Below are 17358 nucleotides of genomic sequence, written 5' to 3'. Positions count from 1 at the left end.
CGGCTGGGTCGGAGATTTTGCTCTGCTCGGGCACTGAGTATTGTGTTGTCTACTTCTTCATTTCATCGTCATCGACATGCAAGTTGCCCAATGTGGCGTCAACGGAAAAGACTTGCAACTCGGCAGCCGAACTTTCCAACGTGGGGAGTTTAGCATTATTATTAATCGATTTTCAGTCTCATGGTTTAGTGTATTACCTCGGTGGCTTTTTATAATTGATAGGGGCTGTACCATTATAGGCACCCCTGCCTGTGGGGACAGCCTTCGTCGTCGTCTCCCTCATGCCCTTCGTAAGGGCACTGATAACCATGCTGTTGATCGACCCACGGCTAGTTTCATCATCATCATCATAATCATCATCATCATCGTAATCATCATCACATTAACTCTTCTGTAAATTAATCAAGTGTTTGACGTTGCTATAACGAATTGTGGGTGGGGAGCATTTACTGTTTGTAGTGTTAAACTCGCGTGATATTTCATGTTTTTATAAAGATGCTTTTAACTGTTAGCTGTTAATTAAATGAACTGATTCGTGACAGCGCCTCGAATGTTATTTCTGGCATTTGGAAATCCTAACATCCACTCAAATATTTAACAAAGTCGAAAATTAGTGATAATGATCTGCCGACTGACATAATGAAAAATGGCGGGCAGTATCTCAAAACAACATGAGCCATATTATAGTTGTCTCGTATTATATTATATTTGCTCACTGGTGTGCATATACATCCGCAAGGGAGGGCAAGAGAAGCGTTTGACCACTCGTGGAATCTGGGTACAAATTTTTTGTTCATAACAAAATTTTCACATATTTTCAGCAATGATTGCCTGCTACTACAGTAAATTGCAGTTTTAACATTGCCGAGCGGGACAGAATATACGGTGACGTTATCAATGACAGTTTTCTCACGCCATGTGGCTATAATTGAAGATATGCGCGGAAAACGGGCTAATCCTCAAGTATAAAAGCTGGGAGATAAGTGTTGCCATCTGTTGCTGGGTAAAGGGAACTATCAATATTGACATTGGTCTCACCCACAAATATCCTAAAGTGATATTTAGGGGTGAGACCAATGTCAAATTTGATATTTCCCCTACCCAGCAACGGATGGCAACGCTTATCTCCAAGCTTTAACATTTGAGAATTTGCCCGTTTTCCCGCGCAATTCTTCAATTGAAGTGCAACTACTCAAAGAGGTCCGTTGTGGTCTGTAATTACCGTATGGCAGCAAAACTTAGTAGATATGCTAATGTGTTAATCCGGAAGCGATTTACCCTAGGAAAAAATTAGTTCTAATTTTAGCCACGAGATGCAAATCTGTCGCTGTGAATAAAAATGTTTCCATATGTAATGGATTAAGAACGGGATGTGGTCAGAAAAGGAAAAACAAGTAAGAAAGGCATAATGCTGATTTTCTTATTAACCTCCGCTCACACATTTTGTTCAATACGAGCACTGGAGACGTCGACGAGTTCAGAAGTCGTTCGCAGCAGTTCCGATGGAATCTTAGCAACGTGCTCCTGTACGCCGGATTTCAGGTCAGGTAGAGACCAAACCTGACCCTGGTAAATGCGTTCTTTTAGAAATTCCCAGTGTCAAAAGTCACATGGATTCAGATCAGGTGAGCAGGCCATACATCTGGAGATAACACGTTCGTGGAAGGTTGTATTAAGCAGGCAAGCGACATGAGATGTTTGCCTCATCTTGCATCAAAACAGAGATTTCCACACAGTTTCACTCTTCCAAAGCAGGAATCACATGCTGTACAAGGTTTTGATAACGTGCAAATGTCACGGTACACCTGTGTGGCCCACAAGGCGTATTCTCTTCAAAGACGAATGGACCGAGAATAATGGCGCTTGTGAATCCACACCACACAGTCACATACGGCGAGTGCAATAGCTCTTTGTGCACAACACGCTGTTTAACAATACCCCAAATTCGGCAGTTCTGTGTACTCACTGCACCCTGTAGTGTAGAATGTGCCTCATCATTCCACAAAATATTGCTCTGCCACATGTCATTCGTTCCAGAAACAGAAGATTGAATTCGAAAAGTTAATGCAGATCGTAAGGTTTCAGTTGCTGTACCGTCTGGATCCTGTTCGGGTACCAGTGTGAAATAGTCCGCAGAACTTTCCGCACTGTTGACCACGTGATGGACAATTCTCGTTACACTGCACGAGCTCTAATTCTAGCCTGGGCACGAGAACTTCCACCGGGATAGGACACCTTCCTATTCGAAGTGCCGCACCAAACTCACCCTTGTTTTCGAATTTCATTATAACCTTCTTTAAAACTTTTAACGGCATCGGGCATCACCTGAGACCGTTCGGTCGGCGACAGTCCCTCAATGCAGCACAGTATTTGCTACCGTTCACGTAAAACAGTTTCACTAACAGCGCACCGTATTTCTTCTCGATAGCCATATTGTTCTCTCACATTATGATTTGCAGATGACAGTGTGAATGTCGCACCGTTATATAAACAGCGTACAACACCAGATTTGCACCTGGTGGCCACAACTGGAACTTATTTTTTCAGCGTAGCTCAGCAACAGTCCAGACTGGGCTTCCGTGTGTAGATGCACTTTAGTTATAACCACCCCGTATTCACGATGTTCACGGGAAATTATTCCGGTTCCTTGATGCGGCGGCGGTTTTGGTGCCGTTCTGCGGCCAAGACGACTGCTAATCTTTCACTACACTTGAAAACTAGCGTCCACAGTGTTTTACTTGTCCCTTCCAGGTGCAGTCGTTACCGAACCGCAGCTAAAGAAATTGGTGTGGGGAAGCCGATGCCAATTTTCAACACTTTTTGAAAATGCCTGTGGTATAAATGCCCATCATCCATACACAATTCCCGTGAGTTCACCCCCTCCCTTTGTCGCCGAACGGAATCACAGCGGTAGTTTACTATTTGTCTGTGTGTAACGTAGCGAATTATTACGAGTTGTCAACTAGCATTGAAAGCGTAGCTTTCGTTGGAGCCGCGAGATTTTGGTTCTCACGTTAAGCACAGCTGACGCTAGCTACTGGGCCGATTAAGCCGTGTACTTGCTTAACGCTGCGTCCAATGCGTTACACATGCTCTCTATGAATCTGAAAAAATACTGTTAAATATTAATCGATCTTTTTCATACTTTATGTAACAATTTCTATGAATAACACAACTATACTATTAAAATTGAAAATCAATAACTTCAATACTTTCGGAGATACAAATTTTTAACTAAAATACGTAATAACGTGCTGCCAATGTGAAACCGAGTTATGGACTGTAATGTATAAATATGCAGTATCAACTGAAACTACAATCAAGAGGATAGATTCATATAATTTAATTTTCAGGAATTTTCTTTAGTTTCATTGCCACAGGTTCCTGACGTAATTAAAACTACACTGGAAAATTATTACTTCGTTGTGTTTTGGTTGTGTGAGTGTTTTGAAGAGACTGAGAAAGTTAATTGAGGACATACATAAAGTGAGAATGTGATATTTTACTTAAACTATGTAGATGTAAGTGTGAGAAAGTTGTGCAAAAATTGGTTCAAATGGCTCTGACAAGGGAACCTCCCCATCGCACCCCCCTCAGATTTAGTTATAAGTTGGCACAGTGGATAGGCCTTGAAAAACTACACAGATCAATCGAGAAAACAGGAAGAAGTTGTGTGGAACTATGAAAAATATAAGCAAAATATACACACTGAATAGTCCATGCGGAAGATAGGCAACATCAAGGATACTCTGAGCTCAGGAGCGCCGTGGTCCCGTGGTTAGTGTGAGCAGCTGTGGAACTAGAGGTCCTTGGTAACAAGTCTTCCCTCGAGTGAAAAGTTTAATTTCATATTTTCAGACAATTATTATCTGTCCGTCCGTCCGTCCGATGCGAGGTAACTGCGCCGTAATATGGGGACGTTACACCTACACAAACATCGAAACACACGACGTCAGTCGACTACAGTGCACAGAAAGAGTATTCCTGCTAACGAGGCTCCCTGGCTGGCAGTTGACTGTTCGCTACTTTGGACGAGAGTGCATTAAATACGTGAGATGTATTCCGTGGGCAATATGAATCCAGCAAATATAGCTCGCGACTTCAATAACAAGGTCAATGAATATTTTCCGAACTATAAGGAATCGGAAAGTTCCTTAAGGGATCGAACGATTGTCGAACATTTGTATGATTATTTCCGACATTTGTTGATAAACAGTACGTGTGGTGATGACGATACCTTGCTGATTGCTGCGGGGCTGTATGTGCCAGATGATGAGATTGTTGACGATCCGTACGAAGAACACGAAGATGAAATACTGCGACCTCAATCTGATGGTATTTCTTTGGGTTACATGAAGGAAATGCTCCAATACAGATTACTGTCCAAACCAATTAAAAGACGCAAATATAGATTATGGAGTGAAGTGACAAATAAATTTAAGAAATTAAAAGGGATGGAGGAAAAAAGCACAATTAAATATTGCAAAGAAGTTGTGGAACGAGGTGGAAGCCGAAGACCGAAGTTCAGTGAACTAGAAAACCAAACCATGTATACCGACAATTTATTAAAGCCAGAAATGAATTACGTGCAGTGCGTGATACAGACCTACAGATTTGGGGACTGCATTACGCTAAACAAATCGGCCTGGACTTCAAGACTTCATCTCATTGCCTTGTCTCGTTCAAAAGAAAATACAAAATTACGAGCAGGAAGATTCCGAAATATGTAAGCAAGAACTACGCGAATAAACTGGAAAAACTTTTAGAGTGTTCCAAGACGTTTGTTACAGAAACGAACGTCAGATTCCAACAGTATGAAGACGCATGTATTACCAACATAGATCAGTCCGGTTTTAACAATGAAATGAATTCGACCCGCACGTTATCGTTAGTTGGAGAAGGCGACATGGAATGTACTGTAGACCAGCTGCATGCCACTTCACATAGTTATACCATACAATATGCTCTGAACAAAGCAGGATTTCTTTTACCTACATTTTATTTATGTTTGCAGGAAAAAAATGGTGTATTTGGACCGCAAGTTTAGCAACAGGTGAATAGGGTACTTGCGCAAACGCCGAATGTCATTGTGAATTGCAGTGCGTCAGGAAAAATGGAGAAAAGACTAGTGAAAGACTTTAATGAACGTGTGATTGCTCCTTATGCGGACAAAGATTTTGCCTTACTCCTTGACAGCTATACAGGACAGAAGGATCAGGCATTGTACAATAGCCGGTCGCGGTGGCCGAGCGCTTCTAGGCGCTTCAGTCCGGGACCGCGTGACTGCTACGGTCGCAGGTTCGAATCCTACCTCGGGCATGGATGTGTGTGATGTCCTTAGGTTGGTTAGGTTTAAGTAGTTCTAAGTTCTAGGGGACTCATGACCTCAGATGTTAAGTCCCATAGTGCTCAGAGCCATTTGAACCATTGTACAATTTTAGTGTGGGAGTAGACGTGATTACCATTCCTCCAGGTTGTACACCTCTTGTGCAACCGTTAGATGTGATTGGTTTTCGGCAAGTGAAATACTTTGTGAAAAGATTCTATGATTTTGCGAAGCTGTTCAGGTACACAGAGCAGTATTGTGTACGTGATCCTGTGTCAATTATCAAAGTTCAGACACTCGCACATAATCGACTTCGCTCTCCAAAATTCCAGGACACGTTCAGATTTGCTTGGACATATGCAGGATTTGACGGTCTACACACAGAAAAATTTGAAAACGTTAAAAACATATGTTTTGACAGAGCACAGGGAAAACTGTGCGACTGTGAAACTGTTGCATTCATTTGTTGCAGTTTATGTAAAAAACTCTTATGTTTTCATCACTTTTTTGGGAGTGATTATCACATCCACAAGAAAACCTAAATCGGGCAAGGTAGAAGAATCTTTTTACCCATTCGCCAAGTGTACAAGTTAGGTGGGTCGACAACATATTCCTGTCATGTGACGCACATGCCGTCACCAGTGTCGTATAGAATATATCAGACGTGTTTTCCTGTGGAGGAATCGGTTGACTTATGACCTTGCGATCAAATGTTTTCGGTTCCCATTGGAGAGGCACGTCCTTCCATCTACTAATCGCACGGTTTTGCGGTGAGGTCGCAAAACACAGACACTAAACTTATTACAGTGAACAGAGACGTCAATGAACGAACGGACAGATCATAGCTTTGCGAAAATAAAGAAAGTAAACTTTTCACTCGAGGGAAGACTTGAACCAAGGACTTATCGTTCCATAGCTGCTCACGCTAACCACGGAACCACGGCGCTGCTGAGCTCACATTATCCTTGATGTTGCCTATCTTGCACATGGACTACTCAGTTAGTATATTTTGCTTATTTTTTTCATCGTTCCACACAACTTCTTCCTGTTTTCTCGATTGATCTGTGTTCAGTTTTTCAAGGCCTATCCACTGTGCCAACTTATAACTAAATCTGAGGGGGGTGCGATGGGGAGGTTGCCTTATGAGCGCTATGGGAGTTGTGCAATAGGGTAATTTGTGATGTATGTTCGAGTGAGCTTGATTTTATAAAAGGCAGCGAGGAGGTGTATTGGGTATTAAATTTATTAGTAATTTAATTTTTGTAAAGGAATCGTGTTTTGTTTTCATTAAATTTTATTTGTTCTCGGAATTATGAGATTTCCAGTCTAAACTACTTGTGGTAATCTGACTGGCTGACATTAGAAATACCGCGAATTTAGAAGTGCTAGAGAATGGTCTGATTGACTGCTTAACATACTAGCCAATAGGAATCCAGCAATTCTCTCGCTCTTGAGTAGGGCTTTGTGCCTCAGATCTATGCCTCTACAAAGCTACTCGGGAGCCGTCTTCTGGCAAACACCTGTGTTAAATCTCCCTGATAAATTTGTAAGAAAATGAAGAAATTCGCTCGTTTGAACGGTTTTCGTGTTGTAGACAAAAATCGACATAGTACTGAATATTTTGTGGAAGTTTGAGCCTTGTGAGTGGTTTATTTAAGGAGATATTTACCTGTGAACATTTCATGTCGTACATAATCTCCGCATGGGTTGTTTCGTGCAGATAACTAGACATTATGGCGAGTACTTCTTTACAAGAAGCCTACTGAACGACTGAATTGTTAACTTGCAAGTAGGGGCTGTTTATGACGCTCAAAATATCGGGTCGGACTAAATATATGCTGGATGGTCTTGAGTGTGAACTTGTTACAGAGACAGTCAGTAACATCGCATTATCGATGTGGAGATATCAAATACGGACTTGATAGCCATTTGTTTTAAAGAAAATAAATCAATTAAAAGGACGTTTTTGACATTTTTTCAAACGTCTCATGCAAGAATCCCAAAGGCCTAATAGTTTAGCTTAGTAATTTTCGGCTACTACCCAAGGAATAGAGTTACGTGGCCGTTCCGTGGTACATGTTTAGTCGAATTTTCGTCAACGCTGCTTTTGCCGGCTAAACCAGCACCTACCATCGCAGAGTGAAGTGGCAGACAACCTGAAGCCTATCCAGGTAGGCGGACAGATTGCTAGTGTGTGGACATACAAGGTGAGAATGTGGGTCTCGCGGGAGGCGTGCGCGAGATAGTCCCTGCAGTCGCACTATCTTCTGTGCCCTCGGTAGCTCAGATGGATAGAACGTCTGCCATGTAAGTAGGAGATCCCCGGTTCGAGTCTCGGTCGGGGCACACATTCTCACCTCTCCCCGTTGGTATATATCAACGCCCGTCAGCATCTTAAGGTATTAATATAATTCTAATTTAGATAGTTTTAAGGCTAGTGAGAGACCAACCGTCCCCGCTGCATGTGGACGTAGAAGAGCAGTGCTGCATTACTGATTGTGCATTCAGTTTTACACGACAGCGGTGTTGTAGTGGTCTCTGAATGCTGCACTGCAGTTCTGTACAGCTATACTTCAACTTAAAAGGTATCATGCGATTTTGTAGCGTAAATGGTGTCGTGGTATCTGTCAGATTCCAGAATTTTGCTTTGTATAAAACTATATTGTCTTGAGTTGTATACTGAACTGTGCTAGTAATAGCATGTATTTACAAATATATGACAGCGAAATAACATACTAAAATATTAGTAAGAAAAAAGAAAATACGCAAGTGGTGTTCCGAAAAAGTGGACTTTCCTACAATTTCAAAAATCAAGGAAAAAACTTTTAGTTATTAGTCCTATGCTTTGCCACTCCTTCATGAACAACCAAGAATCAGAAATAAAATTGTTGGAAAATTTCAACGAAAAATTCACATCTTGAGGTTAAATTGTTGGTGTTCATTTGTTAAAGGTCAGAATTTAGGCGTTATGTAAGCACTCACTTTTTCCGAATGCATTTTGAAATTTAGTTCATTTACTGACAGAACTCGTTGACAATAGCCAGTCTCTTCAAGGTTGCCTTGAATGCTAGCGTGAATTTGCTACAGTCTCCATATTATGCAAATTAATTACGAGAAATTATCAGTAATAACCATTATATATTACAGCATAATTATCAAAATAAACACAAGATGTTGATTACGCCGTCTGGCGAATAAGAATCGCGTATCGTACGTCGGCGAGACGTCGCGGCGACTTCACTGTGCATTTAGTGAAGATCAAACAGGGCGAATGCCACTCCACCTTCACTGCAAAAAGTCAGCGCTCCAGCAGAAAGCTGCACGGAGGGAAAAGCTGAAGCCCCCTGCAGAAAGTACGACAGCCGTCTCACAGACTGTGTTACCAGTTAAGGGTTAAAGTATGGAGCCAAACATGTGAGCCGATAGAGAAAATACAATTTTATGCGCTAGGAGAAAAGAAAAATTATGTGAAATCTCAGGGTCGAAATTTTGACATCTGCAGGAATGGGAGATGCAACGCCGCGCCACGTACAGACATAGAGTTAGGAATGCTGCACTTCATATGGTTTGGCTGGGCAGTAAACTGAAGAGAAGTTCATCTAGTCGTATTATACTGGCTCAGGGTTACACCTCACATAATCAACGCAAAAAAATGTTGCTTGCGGAATGCATTCTCTTCAACTTTACTTATGCCAGTGTACATTAAAAAAATGGAACTCATGAAAGTAATACAAGGCATGCATTAGCACAATCAGCTCTAAAATTCTGTATGCAAAATTAGTGTCAAGAGATATGATCAAGCATTTTTTTAAGTTTATTCCCTGTCCACTTCATTAATGTGATTGTTTTGTTAATACACTCCTGGAAATGGAAAAAAGAACACATTGACACCGGTGTGTCAGACCCACCATACTTGCTCCGGACACTGCGAGAGGGCTGTACAAGCAATGATCACACGCACGGCACAGCGGACACACCAGGAACCGCGGTGTTGGCCGTCGAATGGCACTAGCTGCGCAGCATTTGTGCACCGCCGCCGTCAGTGTCAGCCAGTTTGCCGTGGCATACGGAGCTCCATCGCAGTCTTTAACACTGGTAGCATGCCGCGACAGCGTGGACGTGAACCGTATGTGCAGTTGACGGACTTTGAGCGATGGCGTATAGTGGGCATGCGGGAGGCCGGGTGGACGTACCGCCGAATTGCTCAACACGTGGGGCGTGAGGTCTCCACAGTACATCGATGTTGTCGCCAGTGGTCGGCGGAAGGTGCACGTGCCCGTCGACCTGGGACCGGACAGCAGCGACGCACGGATGCACGCCAAGACCGTAGGATCCTACGCAGTGCCGTAGGGGACCGCACCGCCACTTCCCAGCAAATTAGGGACACTGTTGCTCCTGGGGTATCGGCGAGGACCATTCGCAACCGTCTCCATGAAGCTGGGCTACGGTCTCGCACACCGTTAGGCCGTCTTCCGCTCACGCCCCAACATCGTGCAGCCCGCCTCCAGTGGTGTCGCGACAGGCGTGAATGGAGGGACGAATGGAGACGTGTCGTCTTCAGCGATGAGAGTCGCTTCTGCCTTGGTGCCAATGATGGTCGTATGCGTGTTTGGCGCCGTGCAGGTGAGCGCCACAATCAGGACTGCATACGACCGAGGCACACAGGGCCAACACCCGGCATCATGGTGTGGGGAGCGATCTCCTACACTGGCCGTACACCACTGGTGATCGTCGAGGGGACACTGAATAGTGCACGGTACATCCAAACCGTCATCGAACCCATCGTTCTACCATTCCTAGACCGGCAAGGGAACTTGCTGTTCCAACAGGACAATGCACGTCCGCATGTATCCCGTGCCACCCAACGTGCTCTAGAAGGTGTAAGTCAACTACCCTGGCCAGCAAGATCTCCGGATCTGTCCCCCATTGAGCATGTTTGGGACTGGATGAAGCGTCGTCTCACGCGGTCTGCACGTCCAGCACGAACGCTGGTCCAACTGAGGCGCCAGGTGGAAATGGCATGGCAAGCCGTTCCACAGGACTACATCCAGCATCTCTACGATCGTCTCCATGGGAGAATAGCAGCCTGCATTGCTGCGAAAGGTGGATATACACTGTACTAGTGCCGACATTGTGCATGCTCTGTTGCCTGTGTCTATGTGCCTGTGGTTCTGTCAGTGTGATCATGTGATGTATCTGACCCCAGGAATGTGTCAATAAAGTTTCCCCTTCCTGGGACAATGAATTCACGGTGTTCTTATTTCAATTTCCAGGAGTGTAATTTTTGTTGGTATTCAACAGGATTTCCTCAATTGTTCTTTTTTAAATTTCAGATTTTTAATTTAGAACGTCAGTTTAACATTATTGGAATACGAACTAATTTTTGCGAATATTTTCTAGCTATATTTCATAACTCGCATATCCCGGATTAAACCATACTCAGAACGTTTACTCAAGAAGGTGGCATCCGTATTGATACTTATTAGTGTTACTGGGGCTGTATCCAAACCCACCGAATTAATTACCATGTATTAAGAAAATGTCAATTTTTAGAATATTGTTTACTCTTCAATAAATTTATGCGGACCACATGCTGATCTGTTGTTATAAAAGGAAACGCAACATTATTTTCGCCATTAACGGAACTACCAAATGTTACAGTTATGAGCGAAAAGTTGCACAAGTGTTCCTTACTTATCCTTTAAACCATTAGTACTAAAGATCACTTACATCTAAATCAAGGTAGTTTTTAGTGTATGTGTAATGTTTATGTGATATATACCTGTCGCTCTTGTAAGACATATCTTAAGAATGACTTGCAATGTAACACGTCTGCGTATATTGTATTGCCCAAGCGTAACAAAGAATATGAGCAACGTTTCGGTTGACTTTCAGAACTGCACCTGTTTTCCTTTTCTAATGGCTTAAACCTTCTTGTGCTAATACTCACATGTCAGTTCGGCGTTCTTGCAGAGGCCAGCGTTGTTGATCATGATGTCGACGCCGGACAGATGGTCCCGTATCCATTTAAAGGCCGCCAGAATGCTGTCCTCATTCCTGAGGTCCCCCTCCATAACGTGTAGGTTGCTAGTGGCGTCTTTCAGTTTCAGTGACTGTGGAGCAATACCTTTACATGATTCCACGGCAGTCGAGTAGAAAACTAAAAGAAAGTCACTCAAAACAAAAATAGAAAGGCAACGCACCACGAAGGAATTATCCGAATGGGACGGAAATCATTAGATGTGAGGCACATGCACAAACAAATGATTACAGTTTCAGAAAAATTGGATGATTTATTGAAAAGATAGAGCCCGACAAACAAAGCAAGTCAATAACGTGGTGGCCCTCTTCTGGCCGTTATGCGGACAGTTATTCGGCTTGCCATTGACTGATAGAGTTGTTGGAGGTCCTCCTGAGCGGTACTATGCCGTATTCTGTCCAATTGGCGGGTTACATCGTCAAAATCCCGAGCTGGTTGGAGGGTCCTGCCCATAATGCTACAAACGGTCTCAACTGGGGACAGATCCGGCGCCCTTGCTGGCCAAGGTAGGGGTTGGCAAGCAAAAAGACAAGGGCTGTGCGCACGGGAATTATCTTTCTGAAATGTAAGCCCAGGATGGTTTGCCATGAAGGACAACACATCGGAGCGTAGAATATCGTCGATGTAGCACTGTCCTGTAAGTGTGCTGTGGGTGACGGGCAAAGGGGTCCTGCTATTAAATAAATAGCACCCCAGACAATCACTCCTGGTTGTCGTACCATATGGTGAGTGGCAGTCAGGATGGTATCCCATCACTGGTTGGGGTGTCTCCAGACACGCCTGCGCTGGTCATCAGGGTTCAGTTCGAAGTGGCACTCATCGCTGAAGACAGTTCTACTCCAGTCAACGAGATTTCAGGTCCTGATGACCACCGAAGACGTGTCTGGGGCGCCCTGGACAGCGTTGGATACCAACCTCGTGATGCAAGCTGGTCCACAACTCTTGTAGCGGTCCTTGATATCCTTGATAGTGACACTTCGATGGAGCTGACATTTAATCTGGTAGCTCATATTATCTATCAGTGAAAAACATTTGGCCTTGCTATCCACGGAAATATCTTAACATCATACAGGAAATTCAAAGACGCACATATTATGTGTGGACAAGCAATGTAGTGTTGAAAAATGCCATCACTATACTAACGCATGAGAGTTACTACATGAGAATGGAGAACGTCGGTGATATTCCGTTGCGCCATTCGAGTTCCCTCAGTCACAATCCGCCATGACTCGTTATCGTGTAGCCGGCCGGGGTGGCCAAGCAGTTAAAGGCGCTACAGTCTGGAACCGCGCGACCGCTACGGTCGCAGGTTCGAATCCTGCCTCGGGCATGGATGTGTGTGATGTCCTTAGGTTAGTTAGGTTTAAGTAGTTCTAAGTTCTAGGGGACTGATGACCTTAGAAGTTAAGTCCCATAGTGCTCAGAGCCATTTGAACCATTTGTTATCGTGTTGATCGCTCGCCACACTATGACGTCAGGAGTAACACAGCTGTGCCTCTCCTGAGCATTCGAAGAATGGGACCTCTCCCCAGGTCATGCCGTACTTGCTGACAATGGTCACGTGGGATGTCACAGAATGGGTACTCATCGCTGAACACAATACAACGCCATTCATCAGCAGTCCATTCTTCCTGTATGAACACCACCCCAAATTCAGCCTTTCGAGTTGGAGACTGCCTACACTACGCTTGTCCGTCCTCTTTTAGAATACTGATGCGCGGTGTGGGATCCTTACCAGGTAGGACTGACGGAGTACATCGAAAAAGTTCAAAGAAAGACAGCACGTTTTGTATTATCGCGAAATATGGGAGAGAGTGTCACAGAAATGATACGGGATTTGGGCTGGAAATCATTAAAAGAATGGCGTTTTTCGTTGCGACGGAATCTTCTCACGGAATTCCAATCACCAACTTTCTCCTCCGAATGCGAAAATATTTTGTTGACACCGACCTACATAGGGCGGAACGATCACCACGATAAAATAAGGGAAACCAGAGCTCGTACGGAAAGATATAGGTGTTCATTCTTTCCGTGCGCTATACGAGATTGGAATAATAGAGAATTGTGAAAGTGGTTCGACGAACGCTCTGCCAGGCACTTAAATGTGATTCGCAGAGTATCCATGTAGATGTAGATGTTAGTGGCATCCTACGAATGTGACGGCTGCTGCTAGTCTGCAGATTGGTACAAGGAATCCATTACTTGGCCTCTGATGACAGGCACAGATGAGAAGGGGCTACTTCGTGCTGGGTGCATATTCTGGCCATCTTCCCTTGTAGTGGTCAGGCGTGATCGGCCAGGGTCGTGGCGACGAGTAGGCCGGCTCTCACCTTCACGCAGTACAACATCGCTTTACTGTCACTTCTGAATGCCTCACAAGTCTGAATGTTACACAATTTGACCAGCTGGCCAAATGGAGACCCACAACGAGATCCATTACAAACATTGACAAGTGCTGATAACGCCGTCTCATACGGTAACACAGCAACTTCGTGTCCTTCATAGTAACACCCTACCAGGTTTGGTAACAACACTAAACACGAACAACACTAATGCACTTTGGTGACTGTTCTACCTGTCACAGAGAACTGCAGCCCTAGCTATTTACATACCCATCGATGGTGTGTACATGTATGAAGTGACCCTGGCATCTGACCATGTCTCCTGAGTGCTTCACTTGTTTGACAGTTAGTGTAGATGAAAATCGAAAACAGTTTATTACACAATTTTAATTCTAATTCAAGTCACTTATGTGCTAACAAGTATATACACACACACACACACACACACACACACACACACACACACACACACACACACACACAAACAAACACACTTACACACACATTTACACAGAAAACACACACATATATGTGCTTTAAAAATACTTTACAAATTGCATCATTTACCCAGTTACTGAAAAATTTAATATGTGTTTGTACGTCACCATGTCAGTGATCGGTAACAAGGACTCTACACTAGCGCGTAATATTTTTCTACATTTTCATACGTGTCATAACAAATTTAATCTCGTGATAGCAGAGGACAGCCGATTAGCGTCTAGCTTGGCACTGCATTCGCACTTCGATGTCATTTTGCAATTTTTGTTTGCTATTAAATGTACTGGCTGTGCTTTTTGACTTAGGTCAGTGGCGTAGCGAGAGGAAAGGGGATGTCAAAATGTTCAAATGTGTGTGAAATCTTACGGGACTTAACTTCTAAGGTCATCAGTCCCTAAGCTTACACACTACTTAACCTAAATTATCCTAAGGATAAACACACCCACCCATGCCCGAGGGAGGACTCGAACCTCCGCGCCGAGACCAGCCGCACAGTCCATGACTGTAGCGCCTTAGACCGCACGGCTGGGGACGTCAAGAGGGCCTATCATACTTCCCCGCCACTCGGAGAGGGACGCCAAATAGTCTCCAAGACAAACAACATTTTCTGGAAAATATATTATTATTAGAGCAAATTCTATGTATTATATTACTATATGTGTTTCTGGAAAGCGGGGGGGGGGGGGGGGGGGGAGCAATAAAGTGTTGTGCCCCAGGCGCCGTTGGGAGGGAGGAAGGGGGAGGGGGGCACCAATGAAATAAATATCGTGCCCTGAGGGCCAGTTACGTTCACTACGCCACTGACTTGAGTTTTAGATCAACCGCGACTGAATCACTGTTGACGCACTCATTGGCAGATATTGAAGATAGAGCATCACATCTTTCTGCCTAAGATACCGAAACAGATATGGATCAGATTTTGAAACCGGAAAAGCAGCTGTTTGAGTTAGTAAATGCCCGATACTTTCACTTGTAAACGCTCACTGTTGACATGTAAGGGGCGGTCAGAAAGCTTCCGTTAGAAGACAGTACAGTCCAAAATCGGTATCCCAATCAGGCAAAATAGCCTTGTGCATTGAGGCAATCATCCCACCGATGCATCGGGTTGAAGATACCCGCTTGGAAAAACACCGTGTCCTATGCGTGAAGAAATCAGTAACTGCCTGTTGCACATCCTCGTCCGATAGGAATCGTCTGCCCTTCCAGGTCCTTTATAAGCGACCGAACGCCGGATAATCGCGTGAGGAGAGATCAGCACAATATGGCGGATGCCCGAGTATCTCCCACTTGAGTTGGCTGTAACTTCTGCGTTACGACTTCTGCGATATGAGGATGTGTATAACATCATGAACCAGCAGCACCCTTTGGCGCATCATTCCACAATGGTGTTTTTCGACAGATATGCTGCCCCATAGGCATTCTTCATTCTTCTCTGTGTATCTACCAGTCTTTCTCCTTCAGCAGCCAAGAAAAGAATAACAACACGTTGGTCCTCTTTGGCTCATTTGGTGCCGGCCGCTGTGACCGAGCGGTTCTAGGCGCTTCAGTCTGGAACCGCGCTGCTGCTATGGCCGCAGGTTCGGATCCTGCCTCGGGCATGGATGTGTGTGATGTCCTTAGGTTAGTTAGGTTTAAGTAGTTCTAAGTCTAGGGGACTGATGACCTCAGATGTAAAGTCCCATAGTGCTTGAGCTATTTTTTTCTGCTCACTTGGTAACAACGTCGCAATACTTCACGTTTCCGCATGCACCGCACGTACGTTGGAAAGGCACGAACACTAATCCCTTGTCTACATGTCGATGCTTGTATATCGGCATCGGAGCCGCGCAACATTGCGTATAAACTGCAACATCGCCTGCAAATGGAAACTTTTTGATCGCCCTTTGTGTTCCAAAGTAAGAGAAAGAGCGAACTTCCCGTTCCCTGCCAGCACATTAGTTGGCATAGTCTCATTTGTACGAGAGTGAGCTCGAAAGTAGTGCCTTCGAATTCTTAGAATTTTGTACATAAAACAAACGTTATTAACATTCTATATCTTTATTCTTCATGTGTACGTATTTGCAGTTCTCTGCTGCTAGAGTCCTCCGAATTTTAGCGAGTAACACTGCGGTGGGTAACAGAACTATGTCGGCGCTTGAGAAACAGCGTACTGCAATCGAGTTTCGAATTCAAAGAGTTGGTCCACACATGAATCACCCTCTCTTTCAGCAAGCAATGCCAGACCACACATGAACGCTGCAGCATTTGCAACAAGCCGAATCCTTGCTTCACTGTCAACGATCGTCCTCCATACAATTCCAATCTGGCCCCATCCGATGTTCATCTGTTAAAGGACGCCTTTGAGGACTTCACTTTGATAGTGATGAAGCGGTGCGAGCGTAGATGAGGTTGCGGCTCCGTCAACGGAGTCAAACATTCTACAACGACGGTATCAAAAAAGCGGTACTTCGTTGGGAGAAATCTGTTCGTCACCAGCGACGATGAGAAATAAATACGTAGACATAAAGAACAGAGATGTAGAATCTTAATAACGTTTGTTTTGTTTAAAAGGCTTTAACAGTTTTCACATAAAAAATTCGGAGGCCTTCTTTTTGAGCACGCTCTCGTATAAAAGAAAGTGTTGAATACGAAGCTGAAATAAAGTGAAAACACCGTCATGACAGCGTCTTACGAAAGTAAGTGCCGATTAGTACAGATAACGTGATCCATATCTACCTGAAGTTTGTCGACTGCCTTGTCGAAGCCAACGACGGTGATGCCGCGGCTGAGTAACACCTGGGTGGTGGCGAAGCCGATGCCTGAGTTGGCTCCCGTCACCATGGCAACACGACCGGCGTACTTTTCCATCCCCATGGTCGCCGACTGTACACTACGGCGTCGCTGTATCGACGGATTTCCTTAGGCCGCAAACTCTGCCTACGCTAACAAGCTGCAGCTCGCAACAGTGCATCGCGGCTTACTATCGCGCAACAGCTGTGATAACATAAAACACTTGAGTTATCTTTCTTAGATAATTTTACCGCCCACGTCACCTATTTTTCGGAGATTCGGAATTTTCATAACTTTTGCCGTCTCCTGCTTATATATTCCCGCTTATTTGAGATTGCCACGTCATTGAAATACATCCATAAAAATTAATAATTTCCGTGTCT

The 17358-nt window shown here is 44.2% G+C and overlaps 1 protein-coding gene across 1 annotated transcript in view; it reads right to left on the bottom strand.

Moving 5' to 3' along the window:
• LOC124595885 (dehydrogenase/reductase SDR family member 11-like) overlaps positions 1 to 17136 on the bottom strand; it is a 45074-nt gene extending 27938 nt beyond the window's left edge. Inside the window, exons 1-2 of the mRNA XM_047134793.1 lie at positions 16922 to 17136; positions 11277 to 11439 (exon numbers count right to left, since the gene is read on the bottom strand). Of these exons, the coding sequence (XP_046990749.1) occupies positions 11277 to 11439; positions 16922 to 17059 (301 nt within the window). The 5' untranslated portion in view covers positions 17060 to 17136. The remainder of the gene's footprint in view (positions 1 to 11276; positions 11440 to 16921) is intronic.
• Positions 17137 to 17358: the final 222 nt, after the last annotated feature.

Source organism: Schistocerca americana, chromosome 2 (genome assembly GCF_021461395.2).
Source record: "Schistocerca americana isolate TAMUIC-IGC-003095 chromosome 2, iqSchAmer2.1, whole genome shotgun sequence".
NCBI classification, from domain to species: Eukaryota; Metazoa; Arthropoda; class Insecta; order Orthoptera; family Acrididae; genus Schistocerca; species Schistocerca americana.
Note: the sequence above shows the minus strand (reverse complement) of the source record. Positions and strands in the feature narration are given on the sequence as shown.